This window comes from Lemur catta, chromosome 24, assembly GCF_020740605.2.
Source record: "Lemur catta isolate mLemCat1 chromosome 24, mLemCat1.pri, whole genome shotgun sequence".
NCBI lineage: Eukaryota > Metazoa > Chordata > Mammalia > Primates > Lemuridae > Lemur > Lemur catta.
The window spans coordinates 14,199,425-14,226,376 of NC_059151.1; the positions used below are offsets into that span (position 1 = coordinate 14,199,425).

The following is a 26,952-nucleotide window of genomic DNA, read 5'->3' on the forward strand; positions in this document are numbered from 1 at the left end:
ATTTATTTCTAGCTTTCCACATCTGTGTGCAGACAAGAAGATGATTGCACGTAAGTGTAAGCAGTGAACAAATGTGGATGTGAAGTCACAGATGTGCTAGAAACTTAACACACAAGTCTGGGAAATAAAGCAATGGACAGACAGATCAAAATAAATCAGGAAAAAAGTAAAACTATAGGGTCAGAATTAGGAAGGGTGAAGAATGGTAATGCCCTCATTATTACAGAAGTTTTATTAGTGGCACAGATAGCACTTGTCAAACAAAAAATAATCCAATAGCATTGACTTTTATTCATTCATGTTAAGTCACCTGAAATGATCTGTCGCATTTAAATGCTCATTAATGTAAATGGCTGAACAAATCCATTTCAATGGATACTCAATATCCCACATAGATAAGTCACTTCAACACAGCCTCATGACAACTCCCACACCAAGACAGTACTTTATTTTGTAAATTTTGACCCATTATCACTCCCATGTTATGGTTTTTTTTTCCCTAGCTGTCAAGTGTACAAGGTGAAGAGAAATTTTAGACGGGGGCTGCACCTGGAAAATAAACTTTTTAAACTCCATATACACGTTTCAAAACTGCTGGGTCCCAAGTCCATCTATGAACTCCAGGGCTGCCAGTATCATGTGCAGCACATTAAAGCTACACTATCCAAATAGCTTATTAATTCTGCATAAATCAGGTCAAGCAATGTGTCAACCTGTAACAGACTGTGCACTTTAACTGAACATGGCAAAATATTCACTCTTTTGAACTTTACATCATCATTTGATGTCAAACAATGAAGCAATTCCCAACAGTATATACAAAAAACAGCTTTGCATTTACAAAAGATTGTTTCCCATACTGATGAATCCAGGCAGCTAACTCATTGGTTTATGCAACTTTATTGAAGAAAAATAAATCAATTACTAGCAGAGCTATTAGTTGATCACTCATCCATTGACAACTTGCATCATTTATTCAGTGCTATATTAAACAGTGTATTGGAAGATAGATTAACTAATAGCTCCAAGCCTCCTAACAATTTAAATGAAAATTACAAAATGTTTGAGACCCTATTTTGGAATACAAAGGGTGTTTGACTTCCAATTTCCATTCTCTGTAGAACAAGAACAGGTCATTCCTTTATTGACATGCATAAAATACATCACATTTTCTGTTCTGCTGATGCTATAAATTCAACACCAATTCTCCAGCCACATCAGTTATGAGCATAAAGTATATCATGTAACCTCAAATCTCTAACAGTGGAAGGCTCAAACAAGAATGGATGCTGCTAGAATAATGCTGCTTCCTGGATGTGACAACTGAGCATCCATCTCCCCCCCCCTCAGACGGTTTCTTCAGCATGTTAGAGCAGTGAGGAATGTTTTAGTCTCATAACCAAATTAGAGTGAAGACATTGGCCACATAATACACATGCTCCATTTTTTAAAAAATTCTGAGTCTTGGGCAACTGTTCTCTTGTAACTACTTTACAGTTTCTAAAAGCAGTTATTGTCCAAAGCTGGAAGAACTTAAGTCTTCTCAGATGAGCATGTGAATGAATGGAGGGAGGTAAACAAAAAATAAAATTAAAAAAGATGAGGTCTGATAGGGGAGCAGCCGGATAAGAAAATCAAAAAAGGAACAGTAATTTAAAGTTTATTCCAGCTATAATGCAGGTTATTCTGACTTTAAGGTAGCATCACATGGCATACTTCTGAGTCCATTCCCGAGATATTCTGTTGTACCTGTAAATAAAAAAAGATGTTATTTAAAAAGTTAAAGTGAAAGAATTCCTAATACTTTAAAGGGAAGGAAAAGATTTCTATTTTACACCTTCAGATATCATCATGATGTCATCTCTAATGGCTACTGGAATAAAAGCCAATAAGGGAGAACGAGCAGGGGTACTCAAAGCAATGTGGGAAATGTGAGCCTTACGCTTTGAAAGCAGTATTACACTTTAATAAACCTAACAAAAATCAAAGACCTTTTCTCTCCACCACTGCTGAGCTAACTGTGCTCTATCAGAAACTCTAAAATCAGTATCTGACAAATGTTAACATTACAAGAATTTTATAATTATGAACATATGTCAGGAGAGTATATATAGCAATTTCCATCAAAGCCAGAACCAAATATTTACTAAAAAATTTTATCTGAATCCTAGACTTTGCACAGTTACTTGGCCTTAGGCATTAATCAGAAGAGAAAATGCCTTTGAGACTCAGGCAGAGGCAGAAGAGGAAGACATTGGGCAGGGTGATAAAGAACAGTAATTTTCAAGAGGGGGTTGAGTGGTTGTGTTAATCAGAACAACATGTGTTCTTTAAAGAAGTGTGGTAACTGGAGCTAACAAGCTTCACTGGGACCTGCTGAATGAGAATCCTTTGGAGTAAAACAACCAGGACATCTTTGTTTAATCAACAGGTAATTCACACAGGGGCAGGGTTATTACTGAGGAAGATTACTAATATTGATAAATACTATCAATTTCTCCCTGGATTACATTCATGCCATAGGCTACTTACCTCAACAAAAATACAGTGATAAACCTTAAGAAATGATTTAATATCCAAAGGGTAAAGAACTTTTATATTTACAGTTTGAACTTTTTAAAAATATTGACTAGCTTCATTTCTAAGAAAGAACTAAATATGGTTCAACTACTTTTCTACACTTTAAGGTTGTTTTTACCAATTCATGGCTATCTGATTTAGATACATCCTCTCAAGAAGCCAGAGCTTTACAACAAAGGCTGTATTTAGCATACAGGGAGCCACAAGTAGAGCTGACATACTAATGCATGCTTGTCAGTAATGAACATTTAGTTTAGATGCTTAGGCTTAAAAGTGTTTATCCCATACACTACTACCTCCTGGCAAAATTTCAACTAAACCACCACATTCCATGAAGTATTGGTATAAAGTCTCAAACTAAAATTCAAACACCATAATAGTTTGAAAAAGATACTACTTAAATTTACACTTCTTACTAGTGCTATGTAACTGCTTTGCCATGCAGTAATACTCTTAAGCAGTAATGATTACTAGGTATATACTTTCACACTAAACAGATCAAGCAGTTAAAAGTAGAGTTCTCAAAAAACTACCACATCTGTTACCTTTGTTAGTTAATACAGTGCCTTACAGCATGCAGCACCCAAGTGCTGGCAATACCATGAATAAGCGCACCATGGAGTGCAGATCCTCTTACCCTACAACATAGCGTATTTCTCTGTCCACTCTCTTGCTAACCTATTGTACCTAATTGAACAAGTACACTTAGCATTAATTATAACATATGAAAGTTATAATGGTTAAGTCGAACATAATTAATTCAAATATTTGAGAAATTTAGACCAAATTTTTACAACAGGAATACTTTTTTAAAAACATTAATTGGGGTAGCGTCCTACTCCAAAACTTGAGAATAAAGTGACAAAGTATCTAACAAGTTAAGATAAAACAAAAACATTTAAAAGGGGTTATTCATTGTTCACATAAGCTAAAACCTAGTAAATTTTTTTTTAAAAATTGCATTTCAGTAACTGGCTTTGTGTACTTTTAACTATCTTACTGAGTATCAACTCTTCTTGGCATTGCCACAACTTACAGCAGAATTTAAGCCTATTCATTGAGTAAAACCACTTTCTATAACATTTTCTTAAACTACTACTTACTTATCTCTGTCTGTTTTATAGATCCGTGCAATCTCTGGCACTAGGGGGTCATCTGGGTTTGGATCACATAGCAGTGAACAAATGGATAAAAGAACTGCAAGAAAATAAATATCTGTTACTCAGCATTGGGAGTCTGGGTAAGTAAGTGTCAAGATTATTTAAAAACACATATAACCATCAGTCCTCAAAAACATGTTTACTAGAATATATTTTAAACTCAAATGAGATAGTTTTGCAGAGATTCTGCACTTTACAGAAGATAAGCTCCTGGTAAATAAGGAGGGCTTTGTGGCATCAACTTCAGTGCTGACTAGCTATAAAACTACCGACAAATTCAAACTCAGAAGTTTCTAAGACAGTCAAAGCAAACAATGCCATATTAATTTTTTTTTTTAAAGTATAAGTGGCATTAGAATTTAACAAGTTTCCTGGTAGTGTGTGTGGGGGGGTACTTTAGTAAGTTTACAGGTAACATCCATGCCATATTTGTAAGGCATGATGAAAAAATCCATTCTCTGTCCCTGGAGGTTTGAGAAAAACCTCCAACCTGCTCCACTGAATGTTTTGCCTGCTTGAATTTCTAAGTTAGAGACCATATTCCCAGAGTACTGGTTAAATAAAACAATGCCAAAATCTCTTTAGTACTAAGTGAGCCTTCAGCTCTAGTTCTTACCCCGAACTGTTCAACATACCAACTTAGAGGATGCCAAGTATCACAGAACATAGACCTCATTCATTTTGAGTGCCTGCTATGTACCAGTCACCATACAAAATGTTGTAAGAATTTTATAAATGCTTGAAGTGGTTGTGACAATCATTCAATGAAGAAAAACAAAAAGGACATAAAAAGACAACATTGTCACATTAACAGTGACAGGAGCAAATACAATCTCAATCCTAAATGGGGGGGCAAATATAAAATTACAGAATAAATCTGACTTGGTTACAAAGTAACTCACAGAAAAAGGGTAGAGAGCTTCAGGTGTGCCCGCTAGTTCAGTACGTCAGCAAATATGGCTGCCAAGAAAAGTCACTTTAAAAACAAAACACCATCTACTCAACTTATGCGCACAGTTTTCAGTATTATTGTAGTGCATTCCCAGCAATAGTAAAATAAAATCAAAAAACTGGAAAACTGGTTATTTAGCTATGAGAGCATGATTTGAAAATAAATTAGAATGTATCCAAGATGATGAAAAACAGAATTTTAAAAGACTTCAAACAGTTACAGCAGCATTTGCCCAAATTGTTTTTGTTTCTCCCCCACCAAAAGTGATTCAAGTCTAATAAAAATTGGAAAATGTTACATAGCCCCTCTAAGGGATTCAAATGCATTATATAAGCATATGAAAGCCTTTATATAACGTCCTGCCTTAAAAAACAAACAAACAAAAAAAACCCTTTCACTTTGCATTTACCAAACTCATAAAATCACTTTACCGAAAACACTTTGGGTAAGACTGTTATTTCAAGAAACAATCTGGGAAATGCTGCACTTAAGTATTGAATTAAAAAAATGAGAACGCTTAGAGTTAGAGATGTGCTATCCTCAATATCTGAAACACTGTTATATAATCAGCGACATTAAAAACGAATTCTGTGTACCTAAGAATGGTAAGCTGATACCAAAAACTGACAATTACTAGAAGGCAGACTTTCTTCCCATTAAGCAGTTTTGTGTGTGATTTAATTTGTGAGAGGAAGGTGACACACAAGTCACCAGAGTCATTCATAAAGGAGAAGGTGATGAAGAGAAATTTCATCTCCATCTGGAATATTTATGTAGAGACTGGAAAACCTGTTGGAGAGATCTAAATTGGATACCTATTAAAAAGCAGCAGACCAGAATTGATCTAGAGACCTTTCCAAGATTCTGCAATTTTAGACTGTTACTAGGCAGGAAAAACCTACAATGGTTATATAATACCTGACTAAAGATTTGTCTAAAAATAAACACAGGAAAGCAAAATCAGAATCTTCCTAGAGCAGAAATCTCAAGATTTAAAAGGTCAATGAAGTTTAGGTATATTTCAGCATCCTTGATAAAAAGGCAACAAGCAAGTATGAGATCTGCAAGTGATTGGGGATTGAAAAGTAACAGAAGTCTACAATAGATTCTGCTTCTTTGTGACAAAGGTATAACACATTAGGCAAATAAGGCCCCCCCACCTCAATTTGAATTTTAACTTCTTTCCATAAAATCTTTTTAATCAATACTGTTAAGAGCAAAAACACTAAACTTTATTCCTTCCTACTTCTTACCAAAAAGTTAAAATAAAGATTCAGATAAGCAGACTGAAGAATGAAAACACCTTTAACTATTAGAAAATCAGAGCAACTCAAGGCTATTTCACTAGAAGTATTTTACCTTTAGAAATAGTTAAAGCAGGAGACCACTGTGATCTTAGAATATCGAGACAAATGCTGCCATTACTGTTAATATTTGGATGATAAATTCTTGTTGTAAATGCAACCTAAAATAAACAAGAAACCTTTAGCTATTTCATTCAAATAAAATAAACATCCAAAACTTAAGTAGAGAACTTTTATGCTTTGCTTTAAAAACCAAGCCATAATTAAAAAAAAAAAAATTCAAACTCTTAAAATATGTTACATATATACAAAAGTACCAAATTATACAGAAACTAGTTTTTACATTCTGACCATAATCCCCCTGGGGGCTCTCTCTGTTTAATTAAAATGGCTTTGGGGCAAAAATTTCATTACTGCTGTATGGTGGACAGTTACAAAGGTTATTTGGTCCTACCCATATCACAAGTATTCAAGGGCAATTTGAATACTTTGTAACACATCCATTAAAAAAATAAGGAACTCCTGGATGTAAACAACTTTTGTAGACCAGCTCATTTAAAATTTCATTAAGTTATACAGGTACATGTATAAGTCTGCATTTCTACTTACATAAAATATGAACTTGAATCAATCACAAGTGTTTCACCTAAAAGAACCATCACATTGCACCCATAACATGAGTGATGACAGTTATGGTGATGTGTCAATGTCCTACATGTTATCGTCCATAATTATTCAGACAGGTTGAATTTCTGTTAATGGCTCTGAAAAGTCAAGAACCATTTGCTTTTAACACCTAGACACTAGTCACCTCAGTGCACTAAGCAACTGTTTTGTTAAATTTATACAGTTATGTATACAAAACCAAAATGATTGTAATCTATCTAAACTGGGACACTTAGTATAAGTTGTAGCAATATATGCAAATATATAATGAAGTTGAACATTTAGTGCCTATTATTAAAACACAGTAGGGTTGAATGATTGATCTATGTAAGAATAAAGGGGAAAAAAGCTTCCACAAGATATACAACATTTAGAAAAAGGCAAATTGTATCCTCATTTTAAAAATACACATCAAGGTCTAATTCTTTCACCTAAAGGTTAAAAGTTAGCATTTCTATCTCACTGACTCAACTCACTATAGTCAGCCTCAGTTACACAGAACCCTAATTTTTAAGAATGCTCTAATGCCTCTGAAATAAAGTATAAATCTGTACTAACAGATTTTAGGGGAAAATACTTGCCTTAGGTGGTTTGAAGGGGTAGTCTGTAGGAAAATGAATTGTCAGAAAGAATACACCGCCTTGATATGGGCTGTCATTCTGTAAAAAGAAAAGTATGCTTAACCTTGATTATTTAAAATACTATTGCTAAATAATCTATGTAACACTTCTATTTTCTAAGCATTTCTCTAATCAGAACCAAAATTACCTACTATTTACACTGCAATAAACTAAACTCAGTTTCTATGAATAGAAAAAAAACAATCAAAATTTAATACACAGTAATGAAACCTAATTTATTAAGATCCAATTTTACATAATTCACCAAGTTTTATAAAAAATTACCCAGAAACAGTGTTTGAGATACCAATTCTCACAAATGAAAAAAGTACACTTAGCAATGAAGTCTACATACTGTATCACATATCAGTTAGATTACAATTGAAAATAAAATTTTAGATGTGTTGAATATTTTAAAAGCCAAATGTGTGTAAATGGCTTTGTATCTCAACAGCCATTCTGCCCAATGGCAAACCAAAATATTAGCTACTCCAGGGAATACACAAAATTACCTTCAAGAGGAGAAGCAGAACAAAAACAGTAGGTCTTTTAACAAAGTTTTTCATTTTAATTTAACCAATACCAGAAAATAGATAAAATTTGTTCCTATTTTATAGATGACTAAAATGAACATTCCTATTTCATGAATGGGCCTTAAAGTAGCTCAGTCTAGTGTACAAACGGCAAATGATAGAGCCAAGATTCGAACATGTTCTCTGAAGACCACTTAATACTAATCAAAGAATGACAAAAGATACTGATCTAGTTGAGAATTCTAATATAAAATTGTCTAAGTGCCTCTGGATATGCAAAGAGCCAATCTGAAGACATTTTAACATTTATAGGAATGTGGTTATTACCAACATTCATTCCTTTCCATAAGAAAGGATGTATATATAGAAATATATGAGCCTCCCTCTTTGCCAATTCTGAATGTCCGGCAAATGAAAAAAAACTTTCACAGGTCTGACAGTTCAATGTAGCTCACTTAATCCTGATTCTTCCGTAAAATAATTAAACAAAATCTAAGACTGCAAACTGTGTCATCTAAGAACTGTAGAAAACAAACCAAGGCACCAGAATGTGATCTGAGTTTTATGTATCTTTTTAAGGTAATACAGCTATATTAAATGAGAACAGATGCTTCAAGTAACGTGTACTTTTACATAATCAGATAGTACAGAAGGTATGTTTTTACTGTGTACAATTAACCATCTAAGGGTAGTCCTAAACATTAAAGTCTTTACAACTAAAAATTCTGGAAGCTCTGCTTAAGCTTAAATTTCAAGTTTCATACAATCAAGTGGTATATCTGACTGGTTCTGAATAATGGCAATCCACTGAGATTTAGGCAAAGCCAAATTTCCTTTCACCTGTTCAAAGAAAGAAATTAAGGGGAAAAATATTTCAGTGCTACAATTTAACACTAAAAACCCACTGTATCAGAGGAAAAACTGTAAAACTACAAAATTTAGAGGTAACAAACTAGGTCATATAAAAAATTGAGGCCTTATGATATCAAATTTACTTATAAAGTGGCAGCAAACTATACTCCCTCCCTCTCCCCAAAGAAAAACCACAGACAAAAGAACCCCAAGCAAAAAGGAATACTTTGACCAGCAAAATAGCCCAAATCTTGCAAATCCAGAATTTACATCAGATCTAGATCTCTTCTTTAGAAACCTTCTGTCCTGGTTTTGCACCCATCAGTCCAAGCTGCTCCCTCTCAGTACCTGTCACTCCTCTGTAGCAACTATAACATGTTGGTATTCCTTATAGATGCATTTTCTGGCTCCATGGCCCCATGTAAAGTTTCCAAATTCTTAGATTTCTCTCTGGTGTAATTATTCATTCTAGGGCATATATTCAAATGTCTACTGAATATTTCTACTTAGATTATCTCATTTCACACCCCTAAAACATTAAACTCTTTGTCTCAATCCCATTTTTCTTGTTTACCAATAGTAAACCACAATAGAGAGACATAAACCAGGATCTCATTGTTGATTCTTCCTCTCTCATTTCCTGAGTAAGGTAGTTACCCAATCTTAAAGATCTTTAAAATTTCTTGAATTAGCCTCTCCTTTATGTTCACTGCCAATACTATCTTAGTTCATGATGTTATTATCTTTTGCCTACAATTATGACTATAGCGTACTAGTAATGCTTTTGCCTTCAAGCTGACTTCCCCTTCCAAATTATCCCACCATCCTAATGATGAAATGGTCTTTTTAAGATAAGTTTGTCTTCTACCTAAAATGTACCACAGCTTTAAAGATGAAATTCAAAATCTTAAGTATGAATGTGCTTTATGATCTGGGTTCCCACCAATCCAGTTAGTTCGATCTTCTACCTCTTCTCCAGAATATACTCTCTACTCCATGTAATTACAGGGATAACAAGTTTCACATCTTTCTCTTTCCCCTACTTGGAATATTCTTCCTTTTAATACAGCCCTCCCTTTAGTCCAATCTGCTAGCTGACCTGTTACACTTCTTTATTTATGTACATAGTTACACCCATTACCTATCATATTTAAAACTTTTCCTTATATTTTCTTCTTCTACTAGACTACAAAGTTCCTTAAAGAGTAAAGAAGAAGTTGGGCATGGTGGCTCATGCCTGTAATCCTAGCACTTTGGGAGGCCTACGCAGGAGGATCACTTGAGCCAAGGAGTTTGAGGTTACAGCAAGCTATGACGACTCCACTGCACTCTAGCCTGGGTGAGAGTGAGACCCTGTCTCAAAAAAAAAAAAAAAAGGCATAAAAAAAGAAAAAAGCTTTCATGCATCACTAGTGAGTTGACATGATACTCTTAGTGAGTTGAAATAAATAACCCTATGGACCAATAAAATAACATCTATGACCAATTATTTTACTTCAGATGGTTTTTCTAGTTGATTCTGCCCAGGCCAAATATAGCATTTAATTTCTTCTCATTGAATCAATTCTTATTGGGAATGATCTTTAATACAAAAAAAAAAAAAATTCAATGCCACTCAACTAGCAATGCTTTTTGTCAATTCTTTCAAAGGTTTACCTTTTATTAATGTTTGTCTCCCAAGTAGCTTACTTCCAGAAAGAATAAGCCAACAAACATATACCATTATTAAAACCAAGCAACTGTGTTGCACAACTTTAATGATCAAGAGCCATTTCCTGACTACAGCTCCTTAAAATTAGTTACTCTTTATTGAAACTTAAAATTAGATGTTACATTCCTTAGAAAGTCAGGAATCTTTAGTTCTGTGGCACTAGCATCACTCTGACCTCAGAAGTACTCTAAAGCAAAAGTAATTTTGTTACCTTCCAGTTCTCCCAGTACATCCGTAGTTTATGGGCTGTTACACAACCACTGGTCCTATTATCTTGAGCCACAACTGCATGTCACATATAGGTGACCACACTCAAAGTAATTATTTATCTTATACTGTGAATGCTGTTATCAGAGATGCATTCAGAAGCCAAAAAAGAACATTCGTTTCATTCATGCACTCCATAGTAAGCATACAGTTAACTATCTAAAAGTTAGCATAAAAATTAAGTGCTTACATATGCAGAAGATAATAAAATCTGTACTTTGGGTACATTTTTATAACCTCTGACTCCTTCCTCAAATTATCCAACAATGAGAGTTAACCTTTATAGTGCAAAACATACATTTCAGTGAATACTGCTACCACAGCAAAACTATGCAGTTTGTGGTATAAACTTTTTGCTTTTGTTAATCAGTGACTATTTAAATAGTTCTGAAAAATCAAATGTTTGTTTTTAAAAGCAGAAAACTGCTAGTCATTAATATACATTAAAAGGTTCCTAAAAAATTTTAAGCAAGGAATAACTATGATCTGAAATATATGTGAGACAAAAAAAAAAAAATTTCTGGAGATAAAAGCAATTTCTTTTTTTTGGAGACAGAGTCTCACTGTGTTGCCCAGGGTAGAGTGCCGTGGTGTCAGCCTAGCTCACAGCAACCTCAAACTCCTGGGCTTAAGCGATCCTCCTGCCTCAGCCTCCCGAGTAGCTGGGACTACCAGCATGTGCCACCATACCCAGCTAATTTTTTCTATATATATTTTTAGTTGTCCAGCTAATTTCTTTCTATTTTTTTAGTGGAGACAGGGTCTTGCTCTCGCTCACACTAGTCTCGAACTCCTGAGCTCAAATGATCTGCCCACCTTGGCATCCCAGAGTGCTGGGATTACAGGCGAGAGCCACCACAACCGGCCTTAAAGGCAGATTTTAAGTAAACTAAAAAATCATCAGGATAAGCAATCATTGTATTTCCTAAAAACTTTCTAGCCTGTATTCCTCATTCATGGTTCCCTTTGATGTACTGTAGGTATATTCTTTGCCTTCTGGGGAAAAAAATGTATTACTCAAAATAGTGGTCTCAAAAATCAAGCAGAAAACACTATTAAGGAGTTGGTTATTCTGCACACCATCCAGTTAGAAGAAGGCACAGAAGTCATCAACCCTTTTGTGCTTACTGTTGACAATTTTTGTGAGACCACCCTCAAGTACCCTCTGAATCAAAGATGAGCTTTATTTGGTACAGACATGGTAGGGTATTGTATAGACTTCTTTCCTTTGCAAACTGGCAATCCATATGTGAAAATTCTAGAGGCTGCAAAAGCAACTGCTTACAAAATCTAGGTAGATAATATGAAGTGGACCTGGTAGGGACCATGGCAGACACATAAACGATAAAAAGGGGAGGCAGCTGTTACTCTGTCTGGAGCTATTATTGCTTTTGGAATCAGGGCCTAGTCAGACAGTTTTTATCCAAAGATTATCAACTTTTAAAACATCGTGTGGGCCAAACTGGGTAAGTCAACATTTAACTGTGTGTGTTAAAAATATAGTTTTGCAGCCGGGCGCGGTGGCTCACACCTGTAATCCTAGCACTCTGGGAGGCTGAGGCGGGAGGATCGCTCGAGGTCAGGAGTTTGAGACCAGTCTGAACAAGAGTGAGACCCCGTCTCTACTAAAAATAGAAAGAAATGATCTGGCCAACTAAAAAAAAATATATACAGAAAAAATTAGCCGGGCATGGTGGTGCATGCCTGTAGTCCCAGCTACTCGGGAGGCTGAGGCAGGAAGATTGCTTGAGCCCAGGAGTTTCACGTTGCTGTGAGCTAGGCTGACGCCACGGCACTCACTCCAACCCGGGCAACAGAGCAAGACTCTGTCTCAAAAAAAAAAAAAAAAAAAAAATATATATATATATATGTATGTATAGTTTTGCTACTAAATTGAGACAAAAAGAACACTTTTAAACCAAAATAAAATCTGAAACAGTAAAAATAGTCCCTGAGATGCACAATTCTGACTTCGTAGCTTATTGTGATAATTGAGTGCATTTCAAAGGGTTAAATTTAATATCTGTCCCTTCACTACAATTTGTCTTATTTTCATTCTCGGTTTCCCTTACCTTTAGGTTGTAACACTTCACAATTACTCTCCTATCCCTGTTATAATTTTCTACTCAGCACTTCATTCACAAATCACTTAATTCCCACCTTATCACACTTGAATCTGCCCCAGATTTCCCAAAGACCGACAGGGATGTCTATTATATTTATTTGTATCCTTATTTCCCGGCACATAGCAGGTGCTCACATGTGAGAGAGAAATATGAATTTAAGATTATTAAAATCAGAATTTCTGAATACTTGCTGATCCAACCTATCCACTGGCTAACTCTTCCAAGGGCATTTTCTCCTTTAAAATTATAAACATCTACTTAATGACCATTGTTTTACCTGGTACATTACTGCCATTTATATTGAGACAAAACCACCAAAAAGGGAAGAAAGCAGAAAGTTTTCAGAAAAATACATATATAACTTAGAATAGATATCCTAAGGTGCCTTCCAAGTTTAAAAAAGGGGGGGGGGGAGAAAAAAAAATGTAAGTATTTGTTCAAGATAAGTCTTACCCCAGGATGTTTTTAGTGCGTTCTAATTCTCTGAAATTCTTAGATGGTATCCATAATTCTGAATATTCAATTATCCAGCATATAGTTTCTTATCTACCCAGGATAGAAAGGAATTTTGCTATATTCAAAATATCACTTTCTGCCTAAAAATATTCAAATTTTGCATAAAACTAAGGTTCTATAAAGAATTGAATATCAAAACAATACAATTAAGCTAGATTCTTGGCAGCTTTAGGAATAGAGTAAGATTTTTAAGTAACAAAACTGATGGTAGGGTCAGAGTCAGTAAATTTAATCGTCTCTAAGTAACAGGAAGCTCATGACAATGCTTTACATTGCTATAAAGAAAAACTGGATTGAGGTAAAGTATTATTTGGTAGGGCACAGAGATGCTACACTCTATAGAACCTGAACACAGGGACAGACACAAAGTACATGTAACAACTGACTAAGTCATTATATTCTGTTTCCTTCAAAAGCAACACAACTATGGCATACCCAAACAGAATAACTATGTTATATAATAAACCCACAGACTAAGTTAGAAATTACAACCAGATCTATGCTAGATCTTTGACTACAACTAAATTTAAAAATTCTTAATACTTACAGGTCCCATAATTGTGGCTTGCCAATGAAACACTAGAAAAAGAAAAAAAAACCCTGTGGTTATCATCTAAAAATGCACATTTTTTTTTGAAATGAGGCATAAAAATCATTTTCAAAGTTACTTACTATCATCCCCAACTGGACCTGCAGAACACTGTGCTGGAGGGTCCCGGGCCAAATCACTAAGTTCCTACACCAAGACAGAAAAGTTTAAGTAAAAAGAGTCAACTGCTTCCAGTTACCTTGATCCCACTCTTTAAAGGACAGGCAATCACAATTTACATAACAATACAGTCCATTAAGAGAGAAAACCAAAGTAACCCTACTCCAGTTACTTCTGGAACATGCAGGCGTAGTTGTCTAATGGACACATGCTGAGACAATCATTTTGGCTTAGGGTTCACAAAAGTATTTATACATTGATGTAAGAATTTTTATCACATGAACAAAAGCTGATCTCTCAAAAACTGAAATAGCTGTAATCAGGTGTTCTCATAACATAAAAACTTAGATAAGGCACAGCTTAACATTCTTGTTGTTTGCTGAACTTTCAGACCATTTCAGAGGCCTTTATTTGCTTTTAAAACTCTTTTTTCCTGAACCATAACCTTCCTCCTAAAATCCATTGACCCCCTTTTTTCCACCTGAAAAGAATCTCCTGGGACTAAGTATCCTTTTTGTTTTTTATCTCCTTATTCTCAACTCAACCTTATCTTTTACTCAACATCCATTTTAGCTCTTTTTGAAATCCCAACTCTGAAAGAACTTTCTTCGCTAGGTAGAAAGTAGTTTGCTCTTGGCAAAACATGGCAGTTTGCACAATTCCACGTGAATTAATCATTTCCAACAAATATGTATTTAACCCTTCCATGACTTGCACATAATATTGATCGTCTAATATGAACAAGTTGTTTCCTTACTAGAATTCTGTTAAAAAAATTTAAGACAGCACAGCCCCAACCTTACCAAATAGGTAGCCAATGTCAAATCATGGAAAATTAAAAGTAAGATAAACAGAACCAACGTTAATGCACTACCGCCTTCAACATTTTCAAATTACCTTTGTCTTAAGTTCAGTCTATGGCATAAGAGCCACCCATTTAAAAAAAAAGAAGAAGAAAAAGAACAAATATGTAGTCTAGGGATTGTTGTAACTTATTTATCCCTTTTTTTTTTGTCCAAACATGGAAACAATGATCAAAGGGTAATGTCTGGAATTCAGTTTGAACAAAACAGCTGAACACACTCATATACAAAAGACCAAGTACTAGAAAGCAGAAGAATGGCTGCCTAAATAAAAAAGATACAATAAAGAATAATCCGGGCCTATAATCTTAGCACTCTGGGAGGCCAAGGCAAGAAGATCTTTGGACACCATGAGTTCGAGACCAGCGCCTGACCAACACAGCAAGACAACCCTGTGTCTACAAAAAATAGAAAAATTAGCCGGGTGTAGTGGCACATGCCTGTAGTCCCAGCTACTCGGGAAGGCCAAGGCAGGAAGACTGTCTGAGCCCTAGAGTTTGAGGTTGCAGTGAGGTATGGTGCCATTGCATTATAGCCCAGGCAACAAAATGAGACCTTGTCTCTCCAAAGGCGGGGGGGGGGGGGGGGGGGGGGATCTAGCCAGTAGCGACAATCTATCATAATATTAATGCATCTGTAACATGTAGCTCCGAGACAATCATTTAGTCTACCAGAACAATTTATTCCCTACAACTACAGGAATTCAAAAATGAAAACAGAGTTCCACATTGGCACATTCATTTCCTTCCCTCAACTTAGATTTTTGCTTTTCAGTGCAAAGTCAAGGACATAAAACGCAGAATACTATAAGCCCTTCCCCAACAGAAAGGCAGAAAGGTACACAAACAGGAAGAGGAGTTAATTTCAATTAAGCTGCGTGTAGGGGGGCACGTGCCTATAGTCCCAGCTACTCAGGAGTCTGAGGCAGGATTGCTTGAGACCAGGAGTTCGAAACTGTAGTACACCAAGACTGTGCCTATGAATGGACATTGCACTAGAGCCTGGGCAACATAGAGAAGACCTCCTGTCCTTAAAAAAACAAAAACAAAAAACAAAAAAAACTTAAAAGTTTCAGAATAAAACTGATTTGTGGGTATTGTAGCACTAATATAGGAAATGAGCAGGCTGTAAGACCACCATGGAAGACTAACAAATTGTAACTAGCATACACACACATACCGTGCCCCCCTTACAACCAGATTCTGGAAAACCAGATACTTTTTATACTTTCTTTACACCACTGCATAAAACAGTCTTATTCTGAAGATTGTATATATGATTGAAAACATTTGTACACTCAAGTCATTTATTGAAACCCCATGTACTCGACACTAGGAACATAAAAACGAGAAGACTCCAAGCCTTTGAGTGTTATTTTATCTACACACTCAATGCCTTAAATAAATATATTATAATCAAATAGCTTTTAGTAAATCCTAAATTGAAATTCCAATGAATTTAAAGGTACTCCTAAAGTGACCATTGGTCCTTGTTTGCCTAGGAGAATCCCTATTTTCACCAGTCATCCTGACAAGCTATCTGGTCTACCATTTGTTCCACATTTGTCTTTAAGGTAGGGATTAGCCACATTAAAATAAGCCATGATAGGTTAAGCAGACCATCACTTTATACACTTGGGAGATTCTGCTTTGGCCTCACTTTACTAAAATGCACGTGTAAAATGCACACACAGTGAAGAGTTCCCTTTAACACATGATCAAATCTGAAAAACTTGCAAACCTCTTTTTGGTCCTTTTCAGACAAAAGGTAAACCACCTTTTCAAGGACAGCACAAGGGGCTCACTGGTAACAAAGTATGCCCAGATATGAAGGCCTCATCAGCCAATCCTCCAATCTTTAGTGAACGAAGTATGAAGCGACACTGCCGTTTTCTGCTGCCTACTTGGTGTATACCAACCAGGCATGCGTGACAGTGGCCTCTGGATTGAGAGTTGGCAGTGTTTTGGGTAAATACGGCAAATTTATACGCACAAGGGAAACAGAGGTTGAGCAGCACTCTCTTCAAAGTCAATGCTCTGACATGGTGTAACAACTATTTCATTATTTGGTAACACTGAAGTTGACTGCAGTTTTATATTAATTCCTTTAAGTTCTCTTGTGATTACATGAAAAAATTAAGTAACGGGTGTGATTATGTAGACTCGGTCAAGTAGAACAAGAACTTTACAAATAGTTAATGTAATGTCAGTTTTACACCAATTCCATATGCTTCAAACAGGCAATTTCATTCCTTTCATTCACTACATGGAATCAAAACTTTTCTAAGACCATTCTGTTGAAGACAAAACACCTATTGTAACCCTATTATAAAATGAATTTAACAATGAAGATAAAATTATTTAAGTCCGGATGAACAGAATGTTATGGTAAAAACAATATCTGAAGCAGAAACACTCCTGGAATGGTTGTAGTACAAACCAATCAAAAGAAATTCAGTGGCTGCCTAAAACTCAATTTAAAAAATACTTAGTACACTATGAAATGTGTGAAAATTTTAGGTTTAGTAATAAAAAAAAAATTCAGCTGTCTTTAGGATTTCAGTGTTTGAAGAACTGCCACGTGAATCAATAGCTGGGTCCCACCCTGATGGGGGAGGGTGTGAAAGGGCAAGGTAAGTCCTCTAAATTAATTGTTCATTTTGTTCCAAATCCATTGGAAATCTTTTTTTTTTTTTAAGAGACAAGGTCTTGCAGCTCCTGTTGCCCCGGCTGACTGCAACTTCACACTCTGGCTCAAGCAAACCTGCCTCAGCCTCCTGAGTAGCTGGGACTATAGGTATGACCCACGACACCTGGCCTGACATCTTTAAAACAGGCAAACTGGCAAAAAAGTTTCATCTTTTGAAGCTTTTAGCATATTGGAATCATTGAAGACACACCTTGAAAATTAGTAAAATTTTTCCCTACAGAGGAAGTGAACAAATTAAATGATGTAAACTCCAACAGCACAGAAGTCTGTAACTGCTTTAAATATTTTGATTTGTGAGGAAGCTCTTTTGATGGAGCTCTCATTTTAACTTGGTAAGTCTGTATTGTTTATCAGCATGGAGTAAAACTGAGATGGTTTTACAACGCAGAAACATTCAAATTTGATAAAACACCCAACAGAATAAAGACTAATCACATAAAGGGTTTCTGCTTTGTAAAAAAAAAAAAAAAATTTGCTAAAAGGCAATCTGAATCCAAACGTAAAAATATCTGGGCTGAAATACTTGTACATATCAACAACAAAAAAAGAATTGAGACTATCCTCGATTTGTCAGGATTTGTTCTAACTTTGTAAAATACCTTAGCCCCTATAGAGTATTTTCTCATTAAAAAAAAAAAAATCAGTTTTATAGACCAGAGTCAATGGAGGTTATTATAGCTTAAATACTATTAACCTCAAAAAAGTGCTATTTTCAATAAAATTAAAATTAAGGCTATTGAAGGTATCAGTAAAACAATATTGAGAGAGGGCTAAGAAACTACAGTGAATATGCACTAGGAATTAGTTTGCCTTTTAAAGTTAAAATGACCCATACAAAATATTAACTGTTCCAATAGCGTGTTTTTAAAGGAGTTTCGAAAATAGCTATTTAATAGATCCACTAAAAAACAAAACCAAAAAACACCATGTGTGATTTTTTTTTTTAAAGAGACAGGGTCTCACCACGTTGCCCAGGCTGGAGTACAGTATCGAATTCCTGGGCTCAAGTGATCCTCCTGTCTTAGCTTTCAGAGTAAGTGAAACTATAGGCATGCACCACTATGGTTGGCAATTTGGTCAATAAATATATTTTAAGGAATTTTTTGTTGACTGACTCCATGCAGAATAAAGACTTTTGAGCTAAGCAAACAAAGCCTGAAATCTTCACCTGAAGGTGAAGCTTTTAGGTGGACGTAGAAATACTATTTAGACCCTCAAGGAGAGACTCAACTAGAAAAGTACACACACAAGCCCACATTAGGAAAGACAGGCTGGAAAAAAAATATTAAGTATCATTAGGTACACAGAAGATATTTATAGCTGTAAGTCTTGGTGAGAGCACTCTGATAATGGAGAAGAAGGTCCTAGGAGAGACCTTCAAACTAATTCAACACTAAAAAAGAGAACGGGTACCCTGAAAATTAAATGAACAAAAAAAGGAAAAAGTAGCAATCAACTGTATCTAATGATAACACAGCAAGACAGACCTGCCCACAATAAACAATGCAGAAATAACTTCCAAGTGTTTGCCTCTCTTATGTTCAAAATACACTTGAGAAAACAGTCAGTTGTTCAGGAATGGTCAGTCTAGATTAACTCTATTTTTAAAAAATGCTGTAGACAAGTAAGAATTGTCCTGATATGCCCTGCCAATTCACTTTTGAAACTCATCACAACCACTCACAAGGTTGGCAAACAGCGAGAGATCCCAGTATTCACAATTTTAAGATAGATCAGACAAGACCTATGGTTGTCTACATAAATATACCTAACATATTCAAAAATGGGAGAAAATTTATTCCAAATACTTTTGATAATGATCAGTAGGAATTACAGAAATTCTTATCTCAGAATTAAACATTTTCTTAAAAGAAATTATGTATGGTTTTTACTTTCAAAAAGCATTACTAAACGGAAACAAACTTAGCCAAATGAGTATCTGAAAAATACATTTTTTGCAACTGGAATTAACTATCCATTATTAAGCAAATGAATTTTTCATAAATCAGGTCTCATATGGTAATGATTTGCCAATTCCATAATCACCCTTATCTTTTATTCATTATAATGGCAATCTATTTTAGCACCATTAGTACTTTATGGGTGCAAAACTATAGATAGAATGAACAATATTTGATAGCACTAAGTGACTATAATCAACAACTTAGGGTTATCCTTTAAAATAACCTGAAGAGTGGAACTGGAATACTTCTAACACAAAGAAATGATAAATCCTGAGCTGACAGACACCTCTAGTACCCTGATTTGATTAGTTCACATCGTATGCCTGTATCAAAACATTGTACGTACCCTATAAAGATAGAACTCTTATGTACCCATAGTAATAAAAAAAGACATACTTTATCATCCTTAAGAATCAAACAGTCTGATATGAACAAAGAATTTTCCCATGTTCCAAAACTTATATAACCAGTTCTGCTGTTTAATCGGTTACCAAAAAAAGATAGACCAGAAGCTAAAGAACTTGTGCAGCTCCCTTTCTTCTCAAGGAGCAATTTAAAAGTCTATTTTAAAGCTGGGCATGGTGGCGCATGCCTGTAGTCCCAGCTACTCCGGAGGCTGAGGCAGGAGGATGGCTTGAGTCATGGACTTTGAGGTTGCAGTGAGCTACTATGACTCTACTGCACCCTAGCCCATGAAATAGAGCAAGACCCTGTCTCCAAAAAAAAGGTCTATTTTAAGTTTAAAAACTAATTTTCAAACCACCCTATCTCCCCTTTTCCCACATAACAAAGAGATCTGAATTTTCAAAAATACTGTTAAAACCCAAATGCAATTTAACATACGCAATGCAAATGCTCAAGACAGCATTATGAAATAAAGACATGAGTGTCTCCTCCAATAACACCAAGTATGGAGACTCACTTTCAATCTAAGGCCCACTGTTAGGCTTATTTCCTCACCTCTAAAATAGGAATGTCTATTTTTATAGAAGTTTTAAGAAGATGAATGAGACTTAAAGCACTCTAGCACACTACCTGGCACATAATGTACTAGGTACTTAACAAGTAGACTATCTGTAGACTGCCCATCTTCAAGGCAAGATTTCTTAGCTAAGGATCTCCATTTATAAAAGAGGAGCAAAACAAAAGTGCCACATAATATAGCTTGTTTAAATCTTTGGCCTGTGTGACAAATTTTTATGCTTAGCTGTCTAAAAATGTCTGGCAAGCATTTCAATTCAAATATTACTGAAATAAGAGTTAAAAGTTGACAGTACAATTCAAGTTTCTTACGTGTATCTACCCCAAATCACCTCCTTAATAAACATACACATTTTGAATCTAGTAAGGCTTATTAAAATGTCTGAAAAAAAATATTGAGCTGTTATTTTTAAATAAAAATCAATTTAATGATGACTGGTCTAAACAAAATACCCAACGATGTTGAAGTGATCATAAATAAAACTAAAGGTCAGAAAGCTGTAACGTTGACCTGGAATATAAACCCAGTACCTGAAAGTTACACATCAGAATTAAGAATGTAAGAAAGTATTTCTTAAAGAAACAAGTTTTTCTGCACACTGGTATTTATGAATCACTAAGCCTTTAAATGCTAGCATTATCGTTCCTTTAGAGTGAAGGTATAATTTAAGCTAGTTAATTCTGATTTTCAGCTCTTCACTCCCATAATTTTAGGCTCTTGAAACTCTCAGCTCATTTCTAAACACCTTATTTTCCAAGTTGTCCATGACCAAGAAACCTCTTTAGTAATAATAAAGGATCTAAAATTAGGCCAACAAGCTCACACACTGAAGTTTTAAATTCAATACAGAAAAATAATCTAGGTAAAGTATTTTAAGAATCAAAACAAAAAGTCTTTTTTAAAGATAACAATCCTATTCTAGTTTTACCATTTTTCTTTCTCATGCTTGAAATGGTAATCAAACCATGTACCAGTACTTACCTTTTGAGATATGAAATAATCTTCATGACATTATTATGCCCACAGAATGAGCAAATAAGACATATCTTAGCAGAGGAAAAAATCAGAGGAACAGAATAAATCACTGCAGACGCCCTTCTTTGTAGCAGATACTTTACTCAATAAACCATCTGACCCGTGGAACTGCTTTTCCCTTACTCCAAACTGTCAGCTACCATTAACCAATTATTTGGACGTGGCTAATCATACAGCTTTGTTGTCTTCAGCCTTAGTGATTAGCTCAAAGGGTTGGAAAGTAACCTAAGCTTAGACTTGACGTTAGTCCATTGTCCATCCCCGAGTTTTTCCAAATCGAAGCTGGAAGGGACACCCCCCCCTTCTATAATCAGGAGCTATAAGGATCCAGAACTGTTGGCAGGCATGTGTCCTGGAATTACATGGTTAAGCCAGAAGCCAAAGAAAAACAGAATACAATGTGCAGCAGAGATAGCAAAGAGCTGACTTGGCATATAGATGTGCAATTTCAGTCTCTGAGGTTGTAGCTTGCTCTGGTTCCCATGGCTATTCCTTTGATTTTTTAACTATTTCCTTCTAATAAATCCCTTATTTGATCTGGGTTATAGTAAAAGAGGAAAAAAGTGGGGAGAGACTCATTCTAAGAAAAGTGCTACCCAGCACCCTTTACCAATTTTGCAAATTTTGCCCAAATAAAACAGTTCATGCTTGAGTTTTGCTGAAAAACACTTAAATCTAAATGAAGCAAAGTCAAAATTAAATTAGGGGGAATAAAGTCAACTCTGAATCTATATATGACAGACACTAGAGGTTAATTTAAATTTCTAAAATGAAAGTATAATGTCAAAACTATTAGCTAGGCCGGGTACGGTGGCTCACGCCTGTAATCCTAGCACTCTAGGAGGCCGAGGCGGGTGGATCATTTGAGCTCAGGAGTTCGAGACCAGCCTGAGCAAGAGCGAGACCCCGTCTCTACTAAAAATGGAAATTATCTGGACAACTAAAAATATATATTAAAAAAAAATTAGCCGGGCATGGTGGCGCATGCCTGTAGTCCCAGCTACTCGGGAGGCTGAGGCAGGAGGATTGCTTGAGCCCAGGAGTTTGAGGTTGGTGTGAGCTAGGCTGACATCACGGCCCTCAGCACTCTAGCCCGGGCAATAAATTAAGACTCTGTCTCAAAAAAAACATCTGTTCATGCATACAAACGTTGCCTTTTGGTGCCAAGCAGGCTAGGTGTGAAAACACCTAGATAAGATGAACGTCTCCCCAAATATACTGAGCTTACAGAAAGGAGGCAGACAAAAAAAATATATATATACTTCAAAAACCTGCTTAAAATAAAAGAATTCAAATGCTTTGTTAAGTCCTGAAAAAGTAACCACTACCTTTGCCTGGGTTTAAGACAGTGACATTTGAGCTTAGTGTTGATGGAAGTTAGATAGGGCGGCATTCACCAAGGGAAAAAAAGAGAAGTTTCCCAAGTAGAGAAAATCATTTCAAGTCAGGGGTGTGAAAGAACATAGGTTATAAAAATTTGCTTTAAGAACAAGTACTGTAGTTTGGGAAACCACAGACAAAAGGTACAGGAATAATGGCAGATGTAGCCAGAAAGGCAGACCAGGGCTTGTCTTTTAAGAACCCTGAATGTTAGTTAAGACTATCCCAAAGGCAATGGGAAGCCACTGATAGCTTTTAAGCAGATATAAAACAAATCAGGCTTGTATTTTTGAATGTACTGGCAGTAGTGTACTAGAAATGATTCTTTAACTTTCATATTTTTAAAATTAAGTCATATCCTAAAATCACCTATACATCAGCTTGACCCAAAGTTAACATTTACTATACTTCTTCAGACTTTAAGAAATGTTACAGATATAATAAAGCTCTCTCATATACTCCTTGGGTTGCCTTCCCTGCCCAAGAGGTAACAGATCATCCCCCCTTTTTTTCTCATTTATACACGGGTATTACTTAAGAATGCACAGCACTGTTTCACAGGTTTTCAAATTTTAAATGGTACAAAACCATTTAAATACTATTCAGGAACGCTGACTCAGCACTATTTTTGATACGACTTCTAAGCTTCTGGTGAACTACTGGCCCTCTGACCCCCAAATACATATATACCCACACAACATTTTACTTAATCTGTGGGGTATCACAGACTCTCTTCATCCCATATTGTAGGAATCCCTACTATAAAGGACAGATGAGTATATAACTAAATTAGGAAGCTATAGCAGTAACTTAGGTGAGAGAAAAACATGAACTAAGTCCCTGGGATGAAAAAGAAAAAAGATCTTAAACACTGAGCATTTTGCCCTTACAACCACCTTACAGAAATGGGACTCATCTCTACTGTACAGTTGAGCCCCTCAAGAGGAGAAAGAAATGATGAGTTCAAGTGTAAGACACATTCAGCTTTAGGACAGGTAGGAGAACACAGTGGTCCACCTACTAGACGACTTGGTATAAGTTCCCAAAAGATCCTTTCTTAACGGGGTGTCCTTGCTTCTAAGTTAAAGAATTTGACGTGGTATTTGGCAAATTGAAGAAAAAAGTTCAATCACACCAATCCAACTCTCCATTACTCAATGTATGAGTGCCCCAGATTGAATACGATACGGAAAACTGATGTTTATTATGATCAGTTCCCCCTGAACCATCCACCACAGTGCACCTCACTATACTTAGTGAGTCTAATTGTTAACGTATTTTTCAAGGTATACAGCCTTTAAATGAAAGCCAACTTGAGAAAATTCTGTTGCATTGCAAAATGCAGCTGTTTAACTGGACTTTCCAATGATGCACCTACTCAGAATTTTCAAGAGTAATTTTGTCTATGATTTTCACCTCATGAAATAACTTTAGATCCTAAAAGTTTCACAGGCTTCAGGAACAACAATTTATAAAATTATTTGAAGAACTGAAATTGTCGGCTCATTGCTTCCGAGTAGTTAAGGGAAGAACAGCAGAAAGGACCACGAAGAACAGCTAACACATGGCACCTGTAATATCTTCATACACTGATGACCACCCCTTCCCAAGGGGGAAAAACATCATATTAAAACCACTATTAAAACCACTGAACCAGGAAAATAGTTGGTGGGGAGTTGCTAAAGGCTCCGCTCACCTTTAAAAGACACCAAGATGAACCAACAACATACAATTAAGAGTACAATGCTAAGAAACTATACTGGCTATGAAAGAATACAAGGTTGGGCATTTCTTTCCCATGCTGTGGTTCTTTTGGGAAAATTTTTCTTAGGATTATTTTCCTCTGAATTGTTCCACCTGAAACTTTCTGCACACCTGGCTAGTGTTAATCCAGCCCTTCTCATGTGGGGAAAAAATGCTTCTCTTTAAAAGCCTAAAAAGTCTATAGCAAAAGATGTCAACGAGACTCCCCTCTGCCTTCCTTCTACTCTAGGTAAATGAGATCCTCAAAGTTCTCATATGGATTAGATAGTTCACCTCATCAGGTTAAAATATTTGAAACGAATTGGGTACAGCAATGGATTTTACACACCTAAACTGTCTATTTCCTGAAGACCTGGCAGGGTACCATGGTCAGGGACAGGATTCAGGGAATTTACTCACCAAGCAAACCTCTCTAAAAGGCAACCAAGAGGTAATGCTTAGGCAAGTATTCTCATCCAGAGGTACAGGATTAAATAGTAAGGGTTTGGCCACTACATCTTTTATTCTGAAAATACTCGTTTTGTGGGATTTTAAAGAAAGCCTGCAAATGGTTTGAGGAAGAGCTTTACTTCAATCATTATTGGATACAGGATCTCTTTAACAGTAGTTTGTTGAAGGTAAAATATAAAAAGGCTGACCCTATCCTAAAAGTCTAAACATACTGCTATATTTTTTTGCTTCTCTATTCTCTCTACGTCTTCCTCAATCAATGAAGGGTGGTACTAGCAGCTAAATGACCAACCACAGATTACAAAGAACAGGAGGCCAAGGTACTGAAAACACTGAAGCCCTGAAGGGATGCTAAGTGTAAGAAATGATCCATGCCTTCAAAGACCTTACAAATTGGAAGTACTAAAACAATTTAATAATGAAGCTATAGAGCAGCCATGTTAGATGAACCTCTAATAAGATTTGAGCATTCTATAAACTTTTCCAGTGACAACCATTGTTTCTGTATCAGATCAACATAACCAAAAAGGCAGCACTTATAAAAAAAGTTTGTTATCAATCCTGCTATTAAAGTATAACCCCATAAAAAACTTATTCTAGTTTGTTCCAGTCCAATCATTCCCCAAAGGCTTGTCAAAATTTAAATTACTTGGTTACAGTGGTAATGCCAAGTTCATGGATTCCACCTTGAAGTATAATAATTAATCACCACTGTGTTCCATAATCATTGTTGTCCCAATCTCTGCCATGCATCTTGCACATCATCACACAAAGGTCATGAGGACAGAATAAGGTAGCATGGGTTCATTTCCTATCAGCACTTTGGGGAAAACTTAAAAGCTTATGCCATTAGTCAAAGTTAATTTCTTGTATTTTATTGAAAAGTCCATTTCTTTCAGAACTAAGTTTGACGTGATTTAAAGACAAAATTGACATGACTGTGAATCACTATTATAAAGACAGCCTTTGCCTCAAACCTATACTGAACAGCACAAACACCTTAGGGACTGAATAAAATAAGAGCTCCAGGAGTGCAGCAAAGGGAGTAAGTGCCTTTACAAAAAGCTGAGATAGGAATCACCCTAAAAGAGCCTTTATAATCTAACAAAAGATTCAGACCAATGATAGAGGTCACAATGTAGTACAATTAGCTGCCCATCAGGCAGGCAATAACTACTATAATTGTCCATATAAAGTTCACATTTACTACAATAAAAAATTTTAATTTCTATATAACACATGTAGCTACAAATATCAAGGAAGGAAACAAATTTTTCAGAAATGTATGGTTACCAGCAGTTATTTCAAGAGAAGGATGTTTGGCAAAAAGATTTTAATTTCTCAACAACTCCACGGAACTCTAGACTTAAACAGAATAGTCCTTTAAAACTCATTTTTATAATTTCTAAGAAATCCTGAAAGTTTTTATCGTAAGGATTAACAGGTAACTGCTGCAGTGTCTCATTATACCACTGACAAAGTATTAACTTCCTGTTTAGTTGTAATTACAAGCCGGACAAGTATGCTTGTTCATTAGACAAGCTACTAAGAATGGCTTGAATGAATACCACTATAATTTTTCTTTGTATCATCACTGAAGGTAAAGTCACTTAAGATTATTCACACCTATTCTCTTGTAAGCATTACCTGAAATAGGCAAGCACAACCAAATTTAGGTTCTACGCTTTGACCCATGAACAGGAAATAAGGCATTTTATGGATATAAAAAATAAAAACAGCATTCCAGTGGAAAATATCCACTTAGACATCAGCCATGAAATTATAGCAAGATTAGAATTAATGTGCATT

At 35.7% G+C, this 26,952-nt stretch overlaps 1 protein-coding gene across 7 annotated transcripts in view; it reads right to left on the minus strand.

Moving 5' to 3' along the window:
- Nucleotides 1–266: 266 nt before the first annotated feature.
- Nucleotides 267–26,952, minus strand: part of UBE2D3 (ubiquitin conjugating enzyme E2 D3) — a 33,766-nt gene continuing 7,080 nt past the window's right edge. For all 7 annotated transcript variants that reach the window (XM_045536652.1, XM_045536657.1, XM_045536655.1 and 4 more), the window contains exons 3-8: nt 13,960–14,023; nt 13,835–13,866; nt 7,244–7,321; nt 6,052–6,157; nt 3,684–3,777; nt 267–1,749 (exon numbers count right to left, since the gene is read on the minus strand). In XM_045536652.1, the coding sequence (XP_045392608.1) occupies nt 1,704–1,749; nt 3,684–3,777; nt 6,052–6,157; nt 7,244–7,321; nt 13,835–13,866; nt 13,960–14,023 (420 nt within the window). In that variant the 3' untranslated portion in view covers nt 267–1,703. The remainder of the gene's footprint in view (nt 1,750–3,683; nt 3,778–6,051; nt 6,158–7,243; nt 7,322–13,834; nt 13,867–13,959; nt 14,024–26,952) is intronic.